We start from the raw sequence: 18,039 nt of genomic DNA, 5'->3' as shown, positions 1-18,039 counted from the left end.
CTTTAAAATGGAACTTAATCTGTGCTCTTCCCCAAATCATATTTAACCTCTTCTAATGTGTGTGATGGCACCTTTATAAAAATTGTGCCCTCTGGGCTGTTAGCTATCTTCATTTATTTGATACTTGGTACAAATTGATAAGACCATGCGCAAATCATCTCTATTTGTATTTTTTGATTACCAGAAAAAAGGACTGGAAGGGAGGTTTTTACTTTGTCTTCTTTCACCTCCTCATGGGACTATACTTTGTCCATTTATGAAAGGTGTCAAGTAAGTATGAAAGTTTGACATATATGGAAGCCATGTGAAGTGGGCTACTTGGGTTGTAGTGCCCTCTGCTGGGAGAAGTGCTAGAACATACGTGTTCTTTTCTAATAAGCCCGGGTTTCAGAGGTAAAATTTGAAAGCTTATTCATTCCTTAAGCAAATATATTTGGGATACTATATAGAAAAATAATTCAAAATAATATATTTATTTAAATACCAGGCTATTTTACAGAATTTAAAATATAATTCAGCTTATAAAATTGAATTAACACAAATTTTAATGACACATCTGTGGAAAGCAAATGCATATATCTACCTGTTTTTTTTCCCCTCTTCTACTCACGTAAGGAGAGAGACTGAACTTTTGATCATTATACTGTAAAGAATCTCTTGCTTACTATCTAAGCCCTCCAGCTCTATTTCCACTTCTTTTTGACCTGAAACTTCAGTATGAACCTGTCTACTAATCATCGTTCGGCAGTCATTCGGGCTGATTAACAGAGCACTTTACTGTTTATCTGTAGAAACTGTCCATTCTTTGTAGTAGCAGAAATTAGTGCCAGGGGTCTGTTTTACAGAACTAGGTTAGGCCAATTTAATTTATGCCTCTCCAAATATCCAAGAGCTCTCTCGCATTTCTTAGACCCCTTCAAGTTTAAGGGGCCATTTGAGTTTCATCTAATCATCTAAGACCCTTAGTGAATATATTTTCAGTTCCATTAGTAGATCTGTTAGCAGCTTTCTCTTTCCCTGCTATGGAGATTGTGGAGGCTACATGTTCACATGGCGTAGCTGTAAGCACCTGTTTAGCCAGAGCGCTTCCATCCGGTTAAACAATAACTTTGTTGTTTAAAACAAATTGTCCCTGCCCCCCTTCCCCCAGGGGACTTACTTAAAAACAAGTTCTGGAAACCAGTCTCAGGTAACAAAGCCCAAATACAAGGGTGGATCAGGCCAGGTGGAGGTATTCAATCAGTGGGAGCACATACTGTCTCCCTAGTTACCAAGAAGTATGGGCCCTGCCCTTTGGGTGCCTTTTGGGTGCCAATTCTGACCAAGGTGGTAGGCTAGTTCAAATATCTACTAGGGTAAATTGTAATTCAATTGGTCACCTAGCAGGACTGTGCAGCTTTCTCTGTGTGTTACAATTTCATTGGCCACCTGTGTGTGGCCAGGCCCAACCATATAACCTCTGCCCTTAAAAGCTAATCTGAAGCAGAGAGAGGTTGCCCTCTCTGTAAGAGGCGCGGCCCTGAACGTTCGGTTTGATTCTTGATGCTTGGCGAGAAATAAAGCTTTGCTTGACCTTCGCTTTGTATTAATTAGTCTTGCTCCTTTGACAATGGACCCATTATTGGGGGACCCACTATTGGGGACCCAACAGTTTAAGGGGCGATTTGAGTTCCGTCTAATCCTTAGTGAATATATTTCAGTTCCGTTAGTAGATCTGTTAGCAGCTTTCTTTTTCTCTGCCATGGAGATTGTGGAGGCTACGTGTTCACATGGCATAGCCCAGATAAAAGCAGCCTGAACTGCTGATCGAGCTGTCTTGATGAGTCATCCTACTGACAATAGTCTAAGATCGAGAAATAAATTGTGGCGCATTAAGCTATGGAGATTTAGGTGTGTGTTACAACAATATGATCTAGACCATCCTAATAAATGATGCTGCATTCAGTCATGGGATTTGAGAGTGTTTCCTCTGCTTTCGGTGCCCTACCCAAGTACCTCCACCTCTTCACTGAGAAGTCTTTTTTTGATTTCTTCCTGTTCATCTTATATGGCTTATCTCACCTTCCATTGCCCTCATCCCTCTTCCTAGTTCGCTGCCTCTTCAACATGCTTCTTTTGTGCCTGTGTATGGATGAATGACTCCTGGTTATTTATGGATGGACAAAGTTATTTTGTGGTTGCTATAGATACTTTCTTTAGAAAGATTAGCATGGCTCAGTGGTTTCAAAAGTTTGGTCTGCATACCCCAGCTGGTGTCTGAGACCCGTTCAAGAGGTCTGTGAAACCAAACCAGTGGTTCAAAGCCAATAGTGGTTAAAACTGCTGACACCTTAGTAAATCGAGGTGTTGATTTACTAGTAAATCAGGAGTCATCCTATCTCTGCATTCTTCACTGCCACACATTCACAGAGAGGAAAAAAAATCTAACTTATTTAAGCATTCCCTGGATGAAACATCGAGAATTATATGAGAATTACATTAAGAATTCCCTGGAAGAAACATTAAAAATTATGAAATCTTGAGGCTGAGTGTGTCTTTGTAATATTCTGAATGACCAAAAGAGAAGTATACAGAAGCCTTGCCACTGTCAAGTTAAGGTTGTTTTTCCCTCTAACAAAGCATTAAACATGAAGATGGTTGGGAAGTTTCTGGAGGAACATTACATGCCCCCCATCCCTTCATTTCAAGTATCTGTCAATGGGCTGCAGATTATAAGGACAATTAATTGAATCTATATTCTCTTCTGGAAGCTTGGCCATTGATAGAAATGGTTTGTTCTTGTAAATTGCTAAGACATTTGTAAAACTGAGGGAGAATCATGTCTTGCAGCATTGTGATCTCCTTAAGTTAACTATTTGTTTTTCCTTTAGGGCAGCTGGGAGTGGAGGTGGGGGGTGTCAGCTCCTGTTTGTCCTCTGTTTGCCTTCTGTTCCCTCATCATTGTCATACGAGAAAATCTACAAATACTTGAAAACATTATTAACATTCTCTTCCCTTTTTCAACTACATACCTGTGTAATGCTAGATTTTTTTCATATACTTCAACAACAACAACAACAACAAAACAGATTGAATGAAGAAGCAGAGATGAAAATCCAGCCACCTTCTATTAAGCCAGATATTAAAGATAGTGCCATATTTCTCATTTTTTTTCTCTTGGAGAATATCACTATTTTTAAATAAAAATTCTGTGATTTATGTTAACATGTAATGAGTTTAATACTGCTATTTTTAGTGGATTAAATATTTTGAATGATTTTCAGTTTAATTCTTAGTATGATAAATATCAATAGATACAGGCTATATATAAACAAAGATTCTTTGAGGATCTCAGTAATTTTAAAGAATGTAAAGGGACCCCAAGAGCTCAGGGTTTGAGAACCACTGATATAATCTAAGATCTAGGATATGGACTTGGTAAAACTAGCATAGCAGATTTAGCTATATGACTCTATTATTTTTAAAAAATCCACAAATTTATCCATTTTTAAATAGTGCATGAGTGGATGTGATGCTAATTGGCAGTACTTGATTTTCTAAAAATGGTCAATAAAATTTTATAGAAAACGGCTGCCTTTGCATTGCTACTCCTCATGCAAAAGACCAGCAACCACCTGACCAAACTTCTCAGCCTGGCAGGCCTCAACCCTGGCTGGACTGGCCTCATCCTCAGGCATGACTGGGAGCCTTCTGCATCTAGTTATGAGAGACCCACACGCTGCATCCCCACTGGCCTGCCTGAGCCTCTCCCTCTAGCCTGAAGGTCAATTTCTAACTACCTTCCAGCCTTCTCTCAACCCATAGACCAAGTGGAAACAAGAACAGAAAAAGAGGGGGAAAAAAAGAGCAAAAAATAAAACAAGGAAACCACATACACACAAAAAGAAATTTGTCATTGTACAAAGACAGTCTGCTTTCAAATGTATTTTAATTAAAATACATTATACATTTTCATGGTTCATAGCTACTTCTTTTTATATGTGTTACAGAAGAAGAATTTCCACAAAAACCTGAATTTCCACATCAACACTGAAGAATTACTGTACCTGGTCTCTGGAGGTCTAAAATGTGTTTTGCAGAGTTTTGCTGATGGTGAGATTGTTTCACAGTGATTTCAAAAGTCGATCAAGCTCCCCATACAAACAAGAGACTAGAATTCAGTGCCTGATTCTGGTCAGCGTCAGTTTACAATCATCCTCCGTCCTCAAATGCTATGGCATGAGGCAGATAGAGCATATTTCAACCCAACCCTCAGAAAGTGTTGGTTCCAGTCTCTCACAGTGCTGCCAGATAACTTGCAATGAAATTTCATAATTCCAGAAAGTCTGAGTGACTCAAACCAATAGCTTTATGCCACATCAAGGCATGACGCTGGTTCATACAAGAGAGAAATAGTAATTGTCCTTTTTTAATAGGAGCACTTTCTTTGCTCAGGTCTTCTTGACTAAACATGAGATTTACTTTGTAAGTCTGCTTAAAATTCAAGTTCATAAATATTCCCTCAGGACCACAATTCTTTCAAAACAGCCATTGTACACACTAATTTAAAATGCATGCTAAATAAGGTTGGGAGTAACCTTAGGCAAAAGTGACTTCAGAGAGTTGCTACAAGATGCTTTTCTCTTAGATACCGGTCTTGGAGGCAATCCAGTTGCGGTAGGCAGTCACTCGCATATAGACCCCTGGCTTATTGACTTCACCACATTCTTCTCCCCAGCTCACGATTCCAACGAGGTACCAGATATTTCGAGAATTGGGATGAACTAGTGGACCTCCAGAGTCACCCTAAATAAAACAAAGAACAGTGATCATTATGAGAATTAACTTTTTGTGATTCATGCTTCATACAGACCAGAGGAAAATGTATGGTGTAAATCCCTGCATCACCCTTTACCCCTTCTGTGGCTGGAGTATAGTCTCGGGAGCTCTTTGGTGTTAACTTGAATCTTGAAAGCATGAACTGATAAGTTATAAGGTCTAGTTCTATAAGAAAGCCTTTGGGAGACAAATATTATAGATGTACTTTCAGAACAGGGCTTTATATCTGAGAAAAGTAGCTAAAACCCTGGCCACGGAGAGGCCAAGAAGGTAAGAGATAGGGGCTGGAAGTAGTTGAAAATTCTCGGAGACTAACCCTTTACTGAAATACGGTTAAGACTATGGACTGTGATGCTAGAAGCCCTTGTGTGCCAGCTTTTCCACTTGCTATGTGCTCTTGTGCAGTTCTGTTTACCTTCTTGTGACTCAGTTTTCTCATCTGTAAAATGGTAATGGTAGTATCTACATCACAAGGTTTTGATGAGGATTAAATGAAGTGTTTGTAGAAGACTCAGTCCATGCTTGGCTCAGAGTAATTCCAACTTAAGTATTTGTTAAACACTTACAAACATACATTGCATGTAGTGGAAAATTACTTTAGCACCAAAACTAGAGGGGGTTTAATAGAATTGTTAAAGGACAAATTAACAGAAGCATACAATTGTCTCCATGTTGATAATTTTAATAAAATAAGAGCAATTATTTATACACTCTTATATACTCTTGGTCAGTATGACTAGTGTCCAGACTTACCTGGCAGGCATCTATATTTCCTTCCAAGTACCCAGCACATAGCATTGTGTCGGATACCAAACCATCATATCCTTCCCTAGAATTACAAGTGTTTGTGTCAATGATCTTCACAGGTGCCTTCTGAAGTACCTCTGGGTATTTACCTAAAGGGAGTAAACATCACCAGTAAAAGAGCTGCTCTGAAACAGAGCAGGGTGGAAAGCTTCTTTTGTCCTCTGTGCATAAAACCTACATTTGACTTTTGCCTATTCTTAAGTTTAAATAGAAATTTTCAAAGAATAGTTTGAGGTCTTTTAAGTGCTCTCTTTCCATGTCCTTTTCTCTTGTCTTATATATTTAAACCAGAACTTTCTCAGCTAGTTACTCCAGGTTGGGGAGTTTCTACAACCAACTGGTCTCCACAGAATTTTCCAAACCAAGGCAATTTGAGAAGCCATAACTCCATAAGCATTATTTCCTGAGACATGGCCTGGGAGAACTAGGCATCCTGAAGTAATTGATGCCTTTCACTCTGTACCTTGGTCACCATTTCTTCTTGATGCTTTTGTATTCAAACACCATGGTAAACCTTCACTGAACTTACCATTATATGAAAGTGCTCCCCATCCTGTAACAACAACTCCTTCACCTGGTGGAAAAACCTGTGTGGCTTCAGGAAGGCAAACTCGATGTACATCATTCTGAAACAAGACTTTTGTAGTGAGCTGTATAACTGCAATATCATCATGATGTTCACCCTGGATGTAGTCTTCATGAACAATAATTTGTTGAACGTAATGTTGCATATAGGGGGGATTTACTCTGGTGCCAAAGCTGACAGTATAGTTTTTTGGATTGTTTGTCCTAAAGAAAGAAAAATTATGTATTTTGTATTTGTCTCAAAATAATAACATAAACAATGAATTTTGGAACACTAAAAAATTAAGTTAAATTAAATTTAAAAAAATAGAAATACAGACTGAGTCTACTGTATTCTTTTCATTACATTAATATTTCTTTGCTGTATAGCTCATTAGCAGTGATAGTCTGATTTTTAAAATTCATTTAAAAATCTTGTTTGAGTTCCTATACCATATGCTATGTAAAGTAATGGGAATATGGAAATAAAAATTAATAGTCATATCTTCAAGAAATGGGCATAAAATGAAAGATGGGCATAAACACAGACATTTGTAATTGCTTAGTGCTTTGTATCTAATTAGTGGGAGGACAAACAGGTGGACTTGAATCTGCATGCTCTAGGGAAGAGATTTCTTAGGGAAAGTAGCATTTTGAGTCACAGTTACCTAAAATATCAGAGAAGGGGATAGGCATGTGCAGAAGGGGAGGGAGGTATGACATAAGATGATATGTTTTAGCAACTATGAGTCGTTAGGGATGTCTAGACTATAAAGTGATGAGAGATAAGAATCATATGAGAAAAAAAATGTAGTATCAAGAATGAATGACTCTTAGCGTTTTTATTCATATGAGAAAAAAAATGTAGTATCAAGAATGAATGACTCTTAGCGTTTTTATAGGTAATGCAGAAAAATCTTAGATTGGCTTCCTATATAAACTGTCTTCCAAGCCAGGACACTTGAAATGAGAGTGCTACTGATAATGAAGCTGGGAAAACAGGTAAGAACCGCAACTGTTCCAGGGTCTTTGGTCTCCCTATCCCTGGGCAACACGAAGAACTTACTTTTGAAAGCAGTGAGCTGCAGTCACCAAATATCTTTCACTGATCAAAGATGCCCCGCAGTGGTGTTGGCCGTTTTTTTTGAGAGTTGCTTGCCATGGCCATTCTCCTCTCTCAGCGTTGGAACCTCCCCTGATTCTGTCATATGTAGCTGACATCCTTGCTCGTGTCCCACAGCCTGTCAGAGTCAGTTTTGTTCCATTGAGAGTAGGAAGATGATGTTTATTTGATTATAAAGCAGAGAGTAAACTGAATTATTCTTGTATGGTTCTATCTGACAATATCTTGCACTGAAGAGGATAGGTTATAATTTGCACAAGAATCACTAGCAGACCTTGGATCACCTCCATACCCAGCATAGGATCTCCAAGATTCTTCAGCACTTGGAGAATATGAGAGGTATGGAAGGCAGATAAAGTCACAATTAAGTTCATGGGCTCTGCCACCCTGTCTGAATTCTGACCATATCATTCACAAGCTGGATGACCTTGGGCAGATTGTTTCACTTCTTTGTGCTTCAGTTTCCCCATACTCAAATGGGATGATAATAATAATATCTACCTTTGGGATTGATGTGAGGACTAAATGATTTGTATGTCAAGTGCCTGATTAGAATTGTGCCTAGTTAACAGTAACAAGTCTTGACTGTTATGTCTTAGATCATCTCACACATTTAATTAGGAAAAGTATCTGAACTTACGGTTGTTGATAATCTTTTCAGCATCAACCTTACTGATTTCTGAAACAGAACAAAAGCTCATGGTAAACATAGTACCTAACATTAATCCATTGACCCTAGGGCCGATGAAGTAAGATGCTTAGTTCAGCAGAGCAGGAGGGGTCCAGAAAATAATTTTGAATCTCAGGATAAAATGTCAGTAGAAAAGAGAGAGTATGGGTTTATTTGAATTGTTCTTCTACTTTATGTGAAGGTATGATATGGAAATACCACCTTCATAGTTCCACATGAGAGACTTCTTTTTTATTTGATTGGAACTGTATGTATTCTTTATCAAGTAAGTGGAAAATTGCTGGTAACTTTTCTCGGGGGAACAGGAAGACCGGCAAGTGAATCTGATTCCTGTCGGTGCACAAAAATAATTTTTAGAAGTGACCTGTCTTATAATGGCAGATTGTATGCTATTTTTGAATGTTATAGGAGATCATGAAAAAATACACAAGACACACCATTACTTTTAAGGACTGTTCAGAGCTTTACTATTTGCTTTATAATGAAAAGCAGTTTTCCCCCCAGAACTGCTTTCAGTTATGCTATTATTGTGATTTGAATATTATGTTCTCAATAAGAGAGAACACAAATTATTGCTCTGATATAAAATAATGACATAGTCATTGAAAAAATTGAATATCAGCTTTGTGCATGGTACTTGTGATGTATGTTAGAAATAAAAAGATGAGAGTAACACTGCTCCTATTTAATACATTAGCTTACCCATGAGCCTGAGAGAATTAGGATCTGTGGTCAGAGAGCCTGCATGGTTCCTCAGCATCTGACGTAAGATGCTTTCAATTCTTCTTCTTGTGTTTTCCTTCATTGACCTGGAAGCCTTGAATACTAGCCATATATGTGCAGTGACACTGTTGTCATGAGGACTAGAAACAAGATAAGTATGTTTCAACAAGATAAACATATTTCATATATTGTTTAAAAATAGCATTTCCAGGGCACCTGGGTGGCTCAACGGGTTAAGCCTCTGCCTTCAGCTCAGGTCATGATCTCAGGGGTCCTGGGATCGAGCCCCACATCAGGCTCTCTGCTCAGCAGGGAGCCTGCTTCCCCCCTCTCTCTGCCTGCTTCTCTGCCTACTTGTGATCTCTCTCTCTCTGTGTCAAATAAATAAATAAATAAATAAATAAATAAATAAAATCTTTAGAAAAAATAGCATTTCCTTCCTCATTCCCTGTTCTTTTATATTTTTATTTCTTCTGCTTTGTTATGGGTTTGTGTAGTAACTTCATTTTTGGTTAAACACAGGATCATCCATCTGCCTACACTTATTTGGTGACAGTAAGCATGCAGCTCTAGTATTCATCTTAGAGGACAAGTAGTTCTATAAATCTGAAAAATAGGAAAGGTTTGAGCATAAGGTAGAATTACCACAGAAGAGGGATTGAGCCCTGAATCAGGCTTTTTGCTTAGTGTGGAGTCTACCTGGGTCTCTCTCTCCCTCTCTGCCTGCATCTTCCACTCATGATTGCTCGCTCTCTCTCTCTCATGCTCTCACTCTCTCTATATAAAATAAATAATTTTTTTTAAAGAAGTACCACGTAAGAACTGGGCTCACTTATTCTTGTATTCACCAAACATTTACTGAGCAACTTGCTATAGACAAGTGACTGGAATAGGTACTACTAGGTCTTGCAAGGGTGATTAACACATGGTTCCTATCCTCCAGGTATTTCCAGATTTCTAGGGGATAAGACATGTACACAAATTACTACAATAAATTAGGCAGAAGCAATGATATTTATTTTATCTTATCTTCAATAGAAGGGTAACTCATTTTTTGCTTAAAGAATCAGAGAAATTTTCATGGAAGAGGTGACATTTACACTGGACCTTAAATTATTGTTTCACTATTTCGTTATCAAACAAAATTTCATCAGGCAGATAAGAGGAAGAGTACTATTCCCGACTAACTGGAGAGCCGTAATTAATTAGCATCTACTGGGCATCTACTATATTTTCACATTTATTATCACACTTAAACTTTGCAACAACCTTGCAACATAGGTGTCATTATCTTCGTTTTATAGACGGGGAAGAATGGAAGCTCTGAGCTGCTACCTAATATGCTTGAGATAACACAGCTACTGAATCAAACCAGATTCAGTACGATTGACTCTGTAACCCAGGATTTTCAAACTGTACTGTCTCTTTATGCCCAGTCACAGAGACAACAATGTCTAGGAGATTGGGCTCAGATGGAAGATGACATTTAAGGCTAGTCAAGCAGTAGCAGTAATGAGAAGCTGTCGAATAAAACCGTACTTGAGGAAGATGAACCTGACCCTGGTGTTCAAGCAAGATTGGTTTGGAATTCAGAAAGGGGTGAGCAACCCCAGAGGTTGAGCAGCAGACATGTAGGAATTGTAAGCAGCTTTGAGGCCAGTGTCTGAAGTGGCACTATTATGCTTTGACTCTTTCTCATGGATGACTAATGTTTTGGCATATAAATCAGTAACTTGTGCTAAGAAGCACTCAGTACACACAGGTTTGATTATCATAGGAGGGTGTACCAAAATGAAAATCTCTGTCCTGCAGCCTCTCCATCACTTCCTTTGGGCCTGTCCTTCCCATAGATAAGTAATGTTACATGCATGGGAAGAAAAGCAGAAGCTCTCCAGTGGTCGCGATGATCTCTGAAAGATGCCTGGGCCCTTCCACTTTAGCCTTCCATCTCTTTCCAATACTAAAATCAACCCTCCAGGTTAATTCTAACTGAGATCTTTGATGTGTTCTGCAAGTCCAGAAGTCCCATGAGTTTCAGGAGCAGAGGAAGAAGGCAGGCATATTGTCTGGTGCCAATGATGAAGGTAAAAGCAAAACATATTTCATTGGAAATATGTTTATTTGCAAATATTCCCATACATTTCTTCTTTGATCCCAAGTCTAGTTTTATGAGAGGCAGTGACTGTGCTATTTCATGGATTGATGAGAAGAATCACCCAAAGCTCTGGGGCTGCTATGTGACAAAGGCTGGGCTCAGGTTGACTAACTCCTGTTCTTGGGCTCCTCTGCTATCTCATGTACTCTAAACTCCCATAAAGAGGACACATAGCATGTTTTACGTATAGACTAGAAGGACCTCCTTGTCATCAAATCTTGGTGTAGATAACTACCTGTAAGAATTCTAGGGTAGTTCCACAAGGTATTTAGCTGACTTGCAAGTGAAAAGACATGAGAAAACAGGGTCTGTATTTACACTACTGCTAAAATGTTTTACTATCAGACATTGGTCAAAGGGATCATCTGCTATTTGCTGGACATAAAAACTCAAGAAACTTGAGTTATGAGGGGTTTAATGAATAATAAGTTCTCAATAGATCTAATGAATAAATAGAGAGCCCAATCTTTTGTGTTTTTTTTAATTAAGATTTTATTTATTTATTTGAGAGTTGGAGAGAGAACACAAGTAAGCAGAGCAGCAGGCAGAGGAGCAGGCAGAGGGAGAAGGAGAAGCAGGCTTCCCTTCAAGCAGGAAGCCCGATGTGGGGCTCGATCCCAGGACTCTGGGATCATGACCTGAGCTGAAGGTAGCTGCTTAACCAACTGAGGCACACAGGGGCCCCCCTTTGCTTTGGTTTTATATTGAACAATTATTCTGACATTTAACTTAGGGTGATACTGTTTATTAGTAATTTATTGACTCATGATTATTATATTTCAAAATTCTTCTTACAGAGGTACTTGAAATACATGTCTACAAATGGGTTGATCTCTTTTCTAACTGCTATTATTAGTTACTTACACCAGTGTGATGACTTGAGAATTGATATATTGTCTGTAAATACTAGAACTTTGAAATGCATCAACCATCTGTTAAAGAGAACATAGAGCCAAACATCAAATTCCAATAATATATTTATATTTTACAGAACTAACAATGAAATAAATATACGAAAAGACTAACTTACCTTAGTCTCAAGAATTTTGCTAAGATAGTTATTTTCCAGTGACGTCTCTCTTTGATAATTACTGTTATATGGAATATCCAAAACTGTAAATCTACCTTGGTAGTAGTAGGTTGTATTTTCTGTAAGTTAAAGTGAACCAAGAATTATTTAAGTGAAATGAATTTCAAATGCAAATAGAGATTACCTAGTAATACCAACTAGTAAATATTGTGCTTGTATTTTACACTGATATAGCCCATGAATCCTTCTGTCACAGTCGATTAGATATCCTGGGCATTGTGAAAAGTGTATACTGGACCCGTAATGCAGCAAATATAGATATAGACAAAGGTAAGAAAAAAGAGTAGTATCTTGATTGAGACAGATAGGACTATATAAAGAAATGAGATTTATGTCCCATAACCATCAGACTATGAATAAAAATAGTTATCATTTATTATGTACCATGGGAAGATACTTTATAAAACACATATGAAGTATATATATATATATTTTTTTTTTTTCAGGAGAAATGTGGTCTCAGAGATATCCAGTAACTTATGTAGTATATAGCTACTAAGAGACAAGGATCAAATTTGATTTGACTACTGAGTCCACACCTAACCAATTATAGTTCCTTCCCAAATTTTCATGGACACTAAGCCATTTGGTATATGATACATCTTGCCCCTAAATGTGATAGATATTAAGCTGTTATATAGCACCTAGCATATAGTAAGCACTAAATCAATATTAATACTATTTTGCAATATGATCATTGCTTTTGAAGACTGTGATGAAAGAGACAAGCTCAATATGGATACAATCATTACATGAGGCAATAATAAGGATATAATTTTAAATGAGAATGTTAATTGTTTCTCTACAGTTTCTATCTGAATGCAGAGAATTAAAGCACTGTAATTAAAATAAAATATGACTTACTATTATAAATATGGTGAAAATATTTCATATTGAGAAAGGTAATAGAAAAGGAAGTCAGAAAGTTCTAAAGAAATGCTGGAAATGGTTTGTTTATGAACAATAATTTGTGAACCAACATTGTTAATTGTAGTTAGTCTGTCTGGGAGTCATGGATCTTTTACTATAGAGACCAAACTTTGCAATGGTAGGTTATTTGACTTTACCATAAGTAGTAAAAAAAAAAAAAAAATACATCTTGAAACTATTCAGCTTTCTTTTTAATTCAGAGTTCACAGTGCACCCTTTAGTTCTTTATTTAGATTCTTTTATCTTAATATTCTAATTATAAAGTCATATAATACCATCTTGGTAGGTTACTTTTTCTGACTATCAATTATCTATCTGTACATTCATATCTGTATATTGTATACATTCTTTTACTTGTGTATATTCAAAAGATGTCTACAATACAGTGCTTGGTAAATGCATGTTTCTGGGATTTTGGGTCATTGATGGCCATTTTAAAGGAAGATAGATAATTTCCTGTTTGCAATATCTTGTATTTGGTAGAAATGGAAATAAAGTTTACAACAAACTGAAATAACTAAAAATGTATTCTTTACCAACCTACTGCCAGAAAATGAACCAGGAGACCAATAGTTATTCCCAGGATTGCCAACACTCCAAACACAATGAGGGCAATCATCCATACTGGCAAAGATGGACGGGAAGCTGTGACCGGTCTGCAAGTAAAGGATCAAAATACAAGAGGTATATCAGAAATTCAGAAATAAATCGCAGGCATTCCAAATCTTTATTTCTTTCCTCTTGCTCACTCCCAGAAGCTCAGTTTAGACATCACAGTAGCAAAAAGTATATGAAGAAAATAAAGAAAATGAAGAAAGGAAGAAAGGAAGAGCACAAAAGAAAGAAAGGAAGGAAGGAGAAGAAAGAGAAAAGTTTAAAATCGAACCTCTCTGGATTTATGCTATGAAATTATTTTTCAGGAGTAGGATGTGTCTAGTTCCCTCCCACCAGAGACAGAGTTAGTATCAATAAATGAACAACTTGCCAAGTTAGGGAGGAAGGAGGGAGGAAAACAGAATGTCTTAGAAGTTCTTTATGGGGGCACCTGGGTGGCTCAGTGGGTTAAAGCCTCTGCCCTCAGCTCAGGTCATGATCCCAGGGTCCTGGGATCGAGACCCGCATCGGGCTCTCTGTTCAGCAGGGAGCCTGCTTCCTCCTCTCTCTCTCTGCCTGCCTCTCTGCCTACTTGTGATTTCTGTCTGTCAAATAAATAAATAAAATCTTAAAAAAAAAAAAGAAGTTCTTTATGCCAAAGCCTATCATAATTTTTGAAGTATGATCATGATTCTCTTTTATTTGCTATGCCCTTATGTACAAAGAACACACACAAATATGAATTACTATATTGGGTGAGAGCAGGGTCCATCTTTCTTACTAGCTTATTTATGGCTGTAGTTCCAAGAGATATTTTGTAGAAAAGCATGCTGTTCAACCTATTAGTAAGTATTCTTACTGTGTTTCATTTAGACAACAAATAGGTATTGCTTAAATTGAAGTAGGGATTTGGGGTAAATTTCCAGATGAAGAGGCATGAGAAGATAGTCTAGGAAGAGGGAACAACAAGCAGTGCTTAAAGAATGGCCACCAATTCAATTTTATTGCAGCAAACTCTGTGTCATGGATTGGCCAAAGATGAAACTGGGCAGTATAATGGCTAATTTTAAGTGTCAACTTTGGCTAGGCTATATTGCCAAGTTGTTTAGTTTAACACAAGTCTACACATTGTTGTGAAGTATTCTGTAGCTCTAATCAACATTTATAATCAGTTGACTTTAAGATATAAGTGGGTGGGCTTCAACCAATCATTTGAAGGACTTAAGAGCTAAAACTGAGCTTTTAATGAGAAGAAAAAAATTCTGCCTTGGGAGTAGAAATCCTACCTGAGTTTCCAGCTTTATCAACCATAAAATTGTGTGAAGCAATTCTGTTAAATAAAATTTATCTTAGATACATAGATCCCATGGTTTTATATCTATATATATATTTATACGCCTAGCTAGCTAGCTATCCATTGGGAGAGAAAGGAGAAAAATAGACAGGGGAGGATTAAGAGGAAATAGAAAGAGAAAGAGGTATCCTATTGTTTGTTTCCCTGGAAAATCCTCTTCCTCTGTTGTTACACAAAGGTGTTTATATTTTGTCTTAAATATTGAGGCTCCTCCAAGTATGACTGGAGGACAGACTTTTTCAAAATCACCTGGAAGTGCTTACTAAATATGCAGAAAATTATATCCTACAATCCTACAATCTCAGATCTAGTTAATTCAAACTCCTGAAAGCGTCTGTGAATTTGCAGTTTAACACTAAGTGATGAAAATTTTTGCTAAACTATAGGCTATCTTCACAACAAAATTGGAAAACTTTAATCTAGCCAGGCCTATCGCCAGGGCATTCAGATTAGAAGTGGCTTTGAAGGGGTGCCTGGGTGGCTCAGTCAGTGAACCATCTGCCTTCAGGTCATGATCCCAGGGTCCTGGGATGGAGCCCTGCTTTGGGCTCCCTGCTCTGCTGTGGGAGCCTGCTTCTGCTTCTCCCTCTTCCTCTGTCCCTCCGCACAGCTCACGCTTGCATGCTCTCCCTCTGTCTCTCTAGTGCGTTCACTCTCAAATAAAAAAAATGAAATCTGGGGCGCCTGGGTGGCTCAGTGGGTTAAAGCCTCTACCTTCGGCTCAGATCATGATCCCAGGGTCCTGGGGTCAAGCCCCGCATCAGGCTCTCTGCTTAGCAGGGAGCCTGCTTCCTCCTCTCTGCCTGCTTGTGATCTCTCTCTGTCAAGTCAGTAAATAAAATCTTTAAAAAAATGAAATCTTAGAAAAAAGAAAGGAGGGACATTGGAGAGGAATCTATTTGATGTATTGGATCTCAGATAAAAATAAATTGGATTGATGCTTTCAGGAAAACAAGTTTTTGTATCTGATTTTTTTTTTAAATACATCCCCTGTTGATTTTTTTTCCTTTCTCTTTGAAAACTATTTCATACTTCTCTTTTCCTCAAACCTCCAGCACCTTTTATCCCATCCTCAATCTGAGCTGACCGGGTCCACTGAGAAAATTAAAGGTGTCAGAAGAGAATATTTACTACTCCACCATCACATTTGTAAACTTCTCATCTGTACCCCACACTCTGCTTTTTCCTTCACGTTTCTGTAGGTAAACTGTACCCCCGTCTTAAGGCAACCTCTCCATCATCTCGTCTCACTCTCCAACCTGCTTCTTTTTTTTTTTTTTGAAGATTTTATTTATTTATTTGACAGACAGAAATCACAAGTAGGCAGAGAAGCAGGCAGAGAGAGAGAAGGGGAAACAGGCTCCTGTTGAGCAGAGAGCCCTATGCGGGGCTCGATCCCAGGACCCTGAGACCCTGACCTGAGCTGAAGGCAGAGACTTAATCCACTGAGCCACCCAGGCGCCCCTCCAACCTGCTTCTAATCTATGTTCCAGCCATTTCATGCTAACCAGACTTCCATGGACAACCAAACTCCTTCACACCTCCATGTCCTCACGCACACTCTGATTCTTCTGCCTAAAGGGTCCACCTCAAGTCTACCCAGTAGCTCCCACTCAGACTTTATCACTAAACTCTGTCATCTCCTCCTTATTCAGGTCTCCCATGGCTCACCCGAATATGATCTACACTGAGAGTATTTTGTATTTTCACATGGCAATCTTTTCACCTCTAATGGAGGCCATGCTATTGTCTGGTCCAAGTCATTAATTATTGTTGATGTTGTTACTGTTTTATACCTAAAAGCCATATTGTGGGGTCTAGTACATCATAGACAGTGTTTGTTGAAGCAGAGAATAAATGAAGCCAAGGGCTATTGAGGACAAGTAGGTTATGAAGGATATATAGATCAGAGGGATACAAATTATGGAAAGCCTTCAGTGCTAATCAAAAGAGTTTTTGACTTTATCTGAAATGACAACATAAGTATATGCAGTGCTTAGGGAGATGAATCTGTAGTCTGCGTAATGATGGTTTAAAGAAGGGAGAAAAATAAAAAGAGGACCAATGAGCACAGAGGCATATATAATCAATGGGAATGGAGGGATGGATTGTGGTAGTAAGAAAAGAAACAAAGTCATGAATTTGAGAACATTTACAGTAGGATATTTGTCAGAATGTGGTAATTAATTAGCTGTCATGGTAAAGGATAGGGATAGGTCAAAGATGACACAAGATTTTATCTTGAGAAGTAAAAAAAAGTCAAATGAAGTGTAGGAGAGGTAACTCGGGGAAAAAATGTTAAATATTTTACATCTGAAATTTAAGAGACCTTTAAATTTCCAGTAAACAAATGGAAATGTTGCCTGGTAGTTCACTGAGTGAAGCACCATAGTTGGGGTTAACTTAGGAGTCACCCCAGAACAGGGAACAAACAAAGCTGTGAAACTGGATCAGTAAATTCAGTGCTTGTTATATAAAATAGAGTACAAAACTGACATTTCTCTTCCTGAGGCAAACGTTGGTTTTCATTCTAACTACAACTAATTTATCTCCATTTTTTCATGCCTTACCTGATTTTCATAGTCTCATTGTTTGACATCACTCAAAGACTTTAAATTTTCAACATGTGTTTCTTAAGTATAAAAATTTAAGACTTGTCCACCTTTCGGGGATGGGTAGTATTTACTTCACCTTCTAGGCGTTCAGCTCCACCAAGACGACTTTGTTGTCCACTTGGTTCTTTAATCTTTGCTCCATATCCTTTCCTTACTTTTCTGCTCCCATTAATTGGCATTGATTACTTTTCTTTTCTTAAAAGTCTCTTAACTGGGGATATATTTATATATTTCTTGTTTTGTCTAGTTTTGTTTTTTAAATTTTTAGATCAGGACAGGACTTCATATAGATTTGGGCAAAGTTTTTTCTTTTATTTTTACAGTTTGTTTTAGGGCTGGTATTCTTAGAAGAACAGAAATAAATCTAAATCTATTAAAATCTGATCAAGTAAGATATCTTAGAATTCATCCAGACACTATAGCTTTAAAGAAGACTGAAATATCTTCCTAATTTTCATTTGTCTTTCATCAAAAATGCAGTAGAATTTTATAGTTACGTTCCCTATCCTCTTTTTCCATTTTGATTATTGCTTGTCAGCAGCTCAGATGTTTCTCTCAGATGCAGCTACCTTTAA

At 37.8% G+C, this 18,039-nt stretch overlaps 2 protein-coding genes across 2 annotated transcripts in view; both read right to left on the bottom strand.

Annotated features, from left to right (window-relative positions):
• Positions 1-738, bottom strand: part of LOC131824756 (transmembrane protease serine 11F) — a 97,257-nt gene extending 96,519 nt beyond the window's left edge. Inside the window, exon 1 of the mRNA XM_059163622.1 lies at positions 611-738. Coding sequence (XP_059019605.1) covers positions 611-738 — 128 coding nt within the window. The remainder of the gene's footprint in view (positions 1-610) is intronic.
• A 3,885-nt stretch (positions 739-4,623) lies between these two features.
• On the bottom strand, positions 4,624-17,643 carry LOC131824279 (transmembrane protease serine 11B-like protein). The gene is made up of 10 exons (XM_059162333.1): positions 17,504-17,643; positions 13,442-13,557; positions 11,912-12,030; positions 11,746-11,813; positions 8,706-8,866; positions 7,953-7,991; positions 7,256-7,430; positions 6,155-6,414; positions 5,572-5,714; positions 4,624-4,785 (listed from the first exon to the last, which is right to left on the bottom strand). Exons 1-10 carry the CDS (start codon positions 17,641-17,643, stop codon positions 4,624-4,626), a joined length of 1,383 nt encoding a protein of 460 aa, XP_059018316.1.
• Between the last annotated feature and the right edge of the window lie 396 nt (positions 17,644-18,039).

The sequence above is a fragment of the Mustela lutreola genome, chromosome 1 (genome assembly GCF_030435805.1).
Source record: "Mustela lutreola isolate mMusLut2 chromosome 1, mMusLut2.pri, whole genome shotgun sequence".
Taxonomy (NCBI): Eukaryota; Metazoa; Chordata; class Mammalia; order Carnivora; family Mustelidae; genus Mustela; species Mustela lutreola.
This window is presented reverse-complemented; position numbering and strand designations above follow the sequence as displayed.

Excerpts from the sequence above, each read along its gene's own strand:
- LOC131824279 (XM_059162333.1), bottom strand. The coding sequence starts at position 17,643 with ATGCCAATTAATGGGAGCAGAAAAGTAAGGAAAGGATATGGAGCAAAG. Across the intron at positions 13,558-17,503 it reads CATCCCCGAAAGGTGGACAA|ACCGGTCACAGCTTCCCGTC; the intron begins GTCTTAAATTTT and ends CTTTACTTGCAG. Across the intron at positions 6,415-7,255 it reads GCAGCTCACTGCTTTCAAAA|GACAAACAATCCAAAAAACT; the intron begins GTAAGTTCTTCG and ends TTCTTTCTTTAG.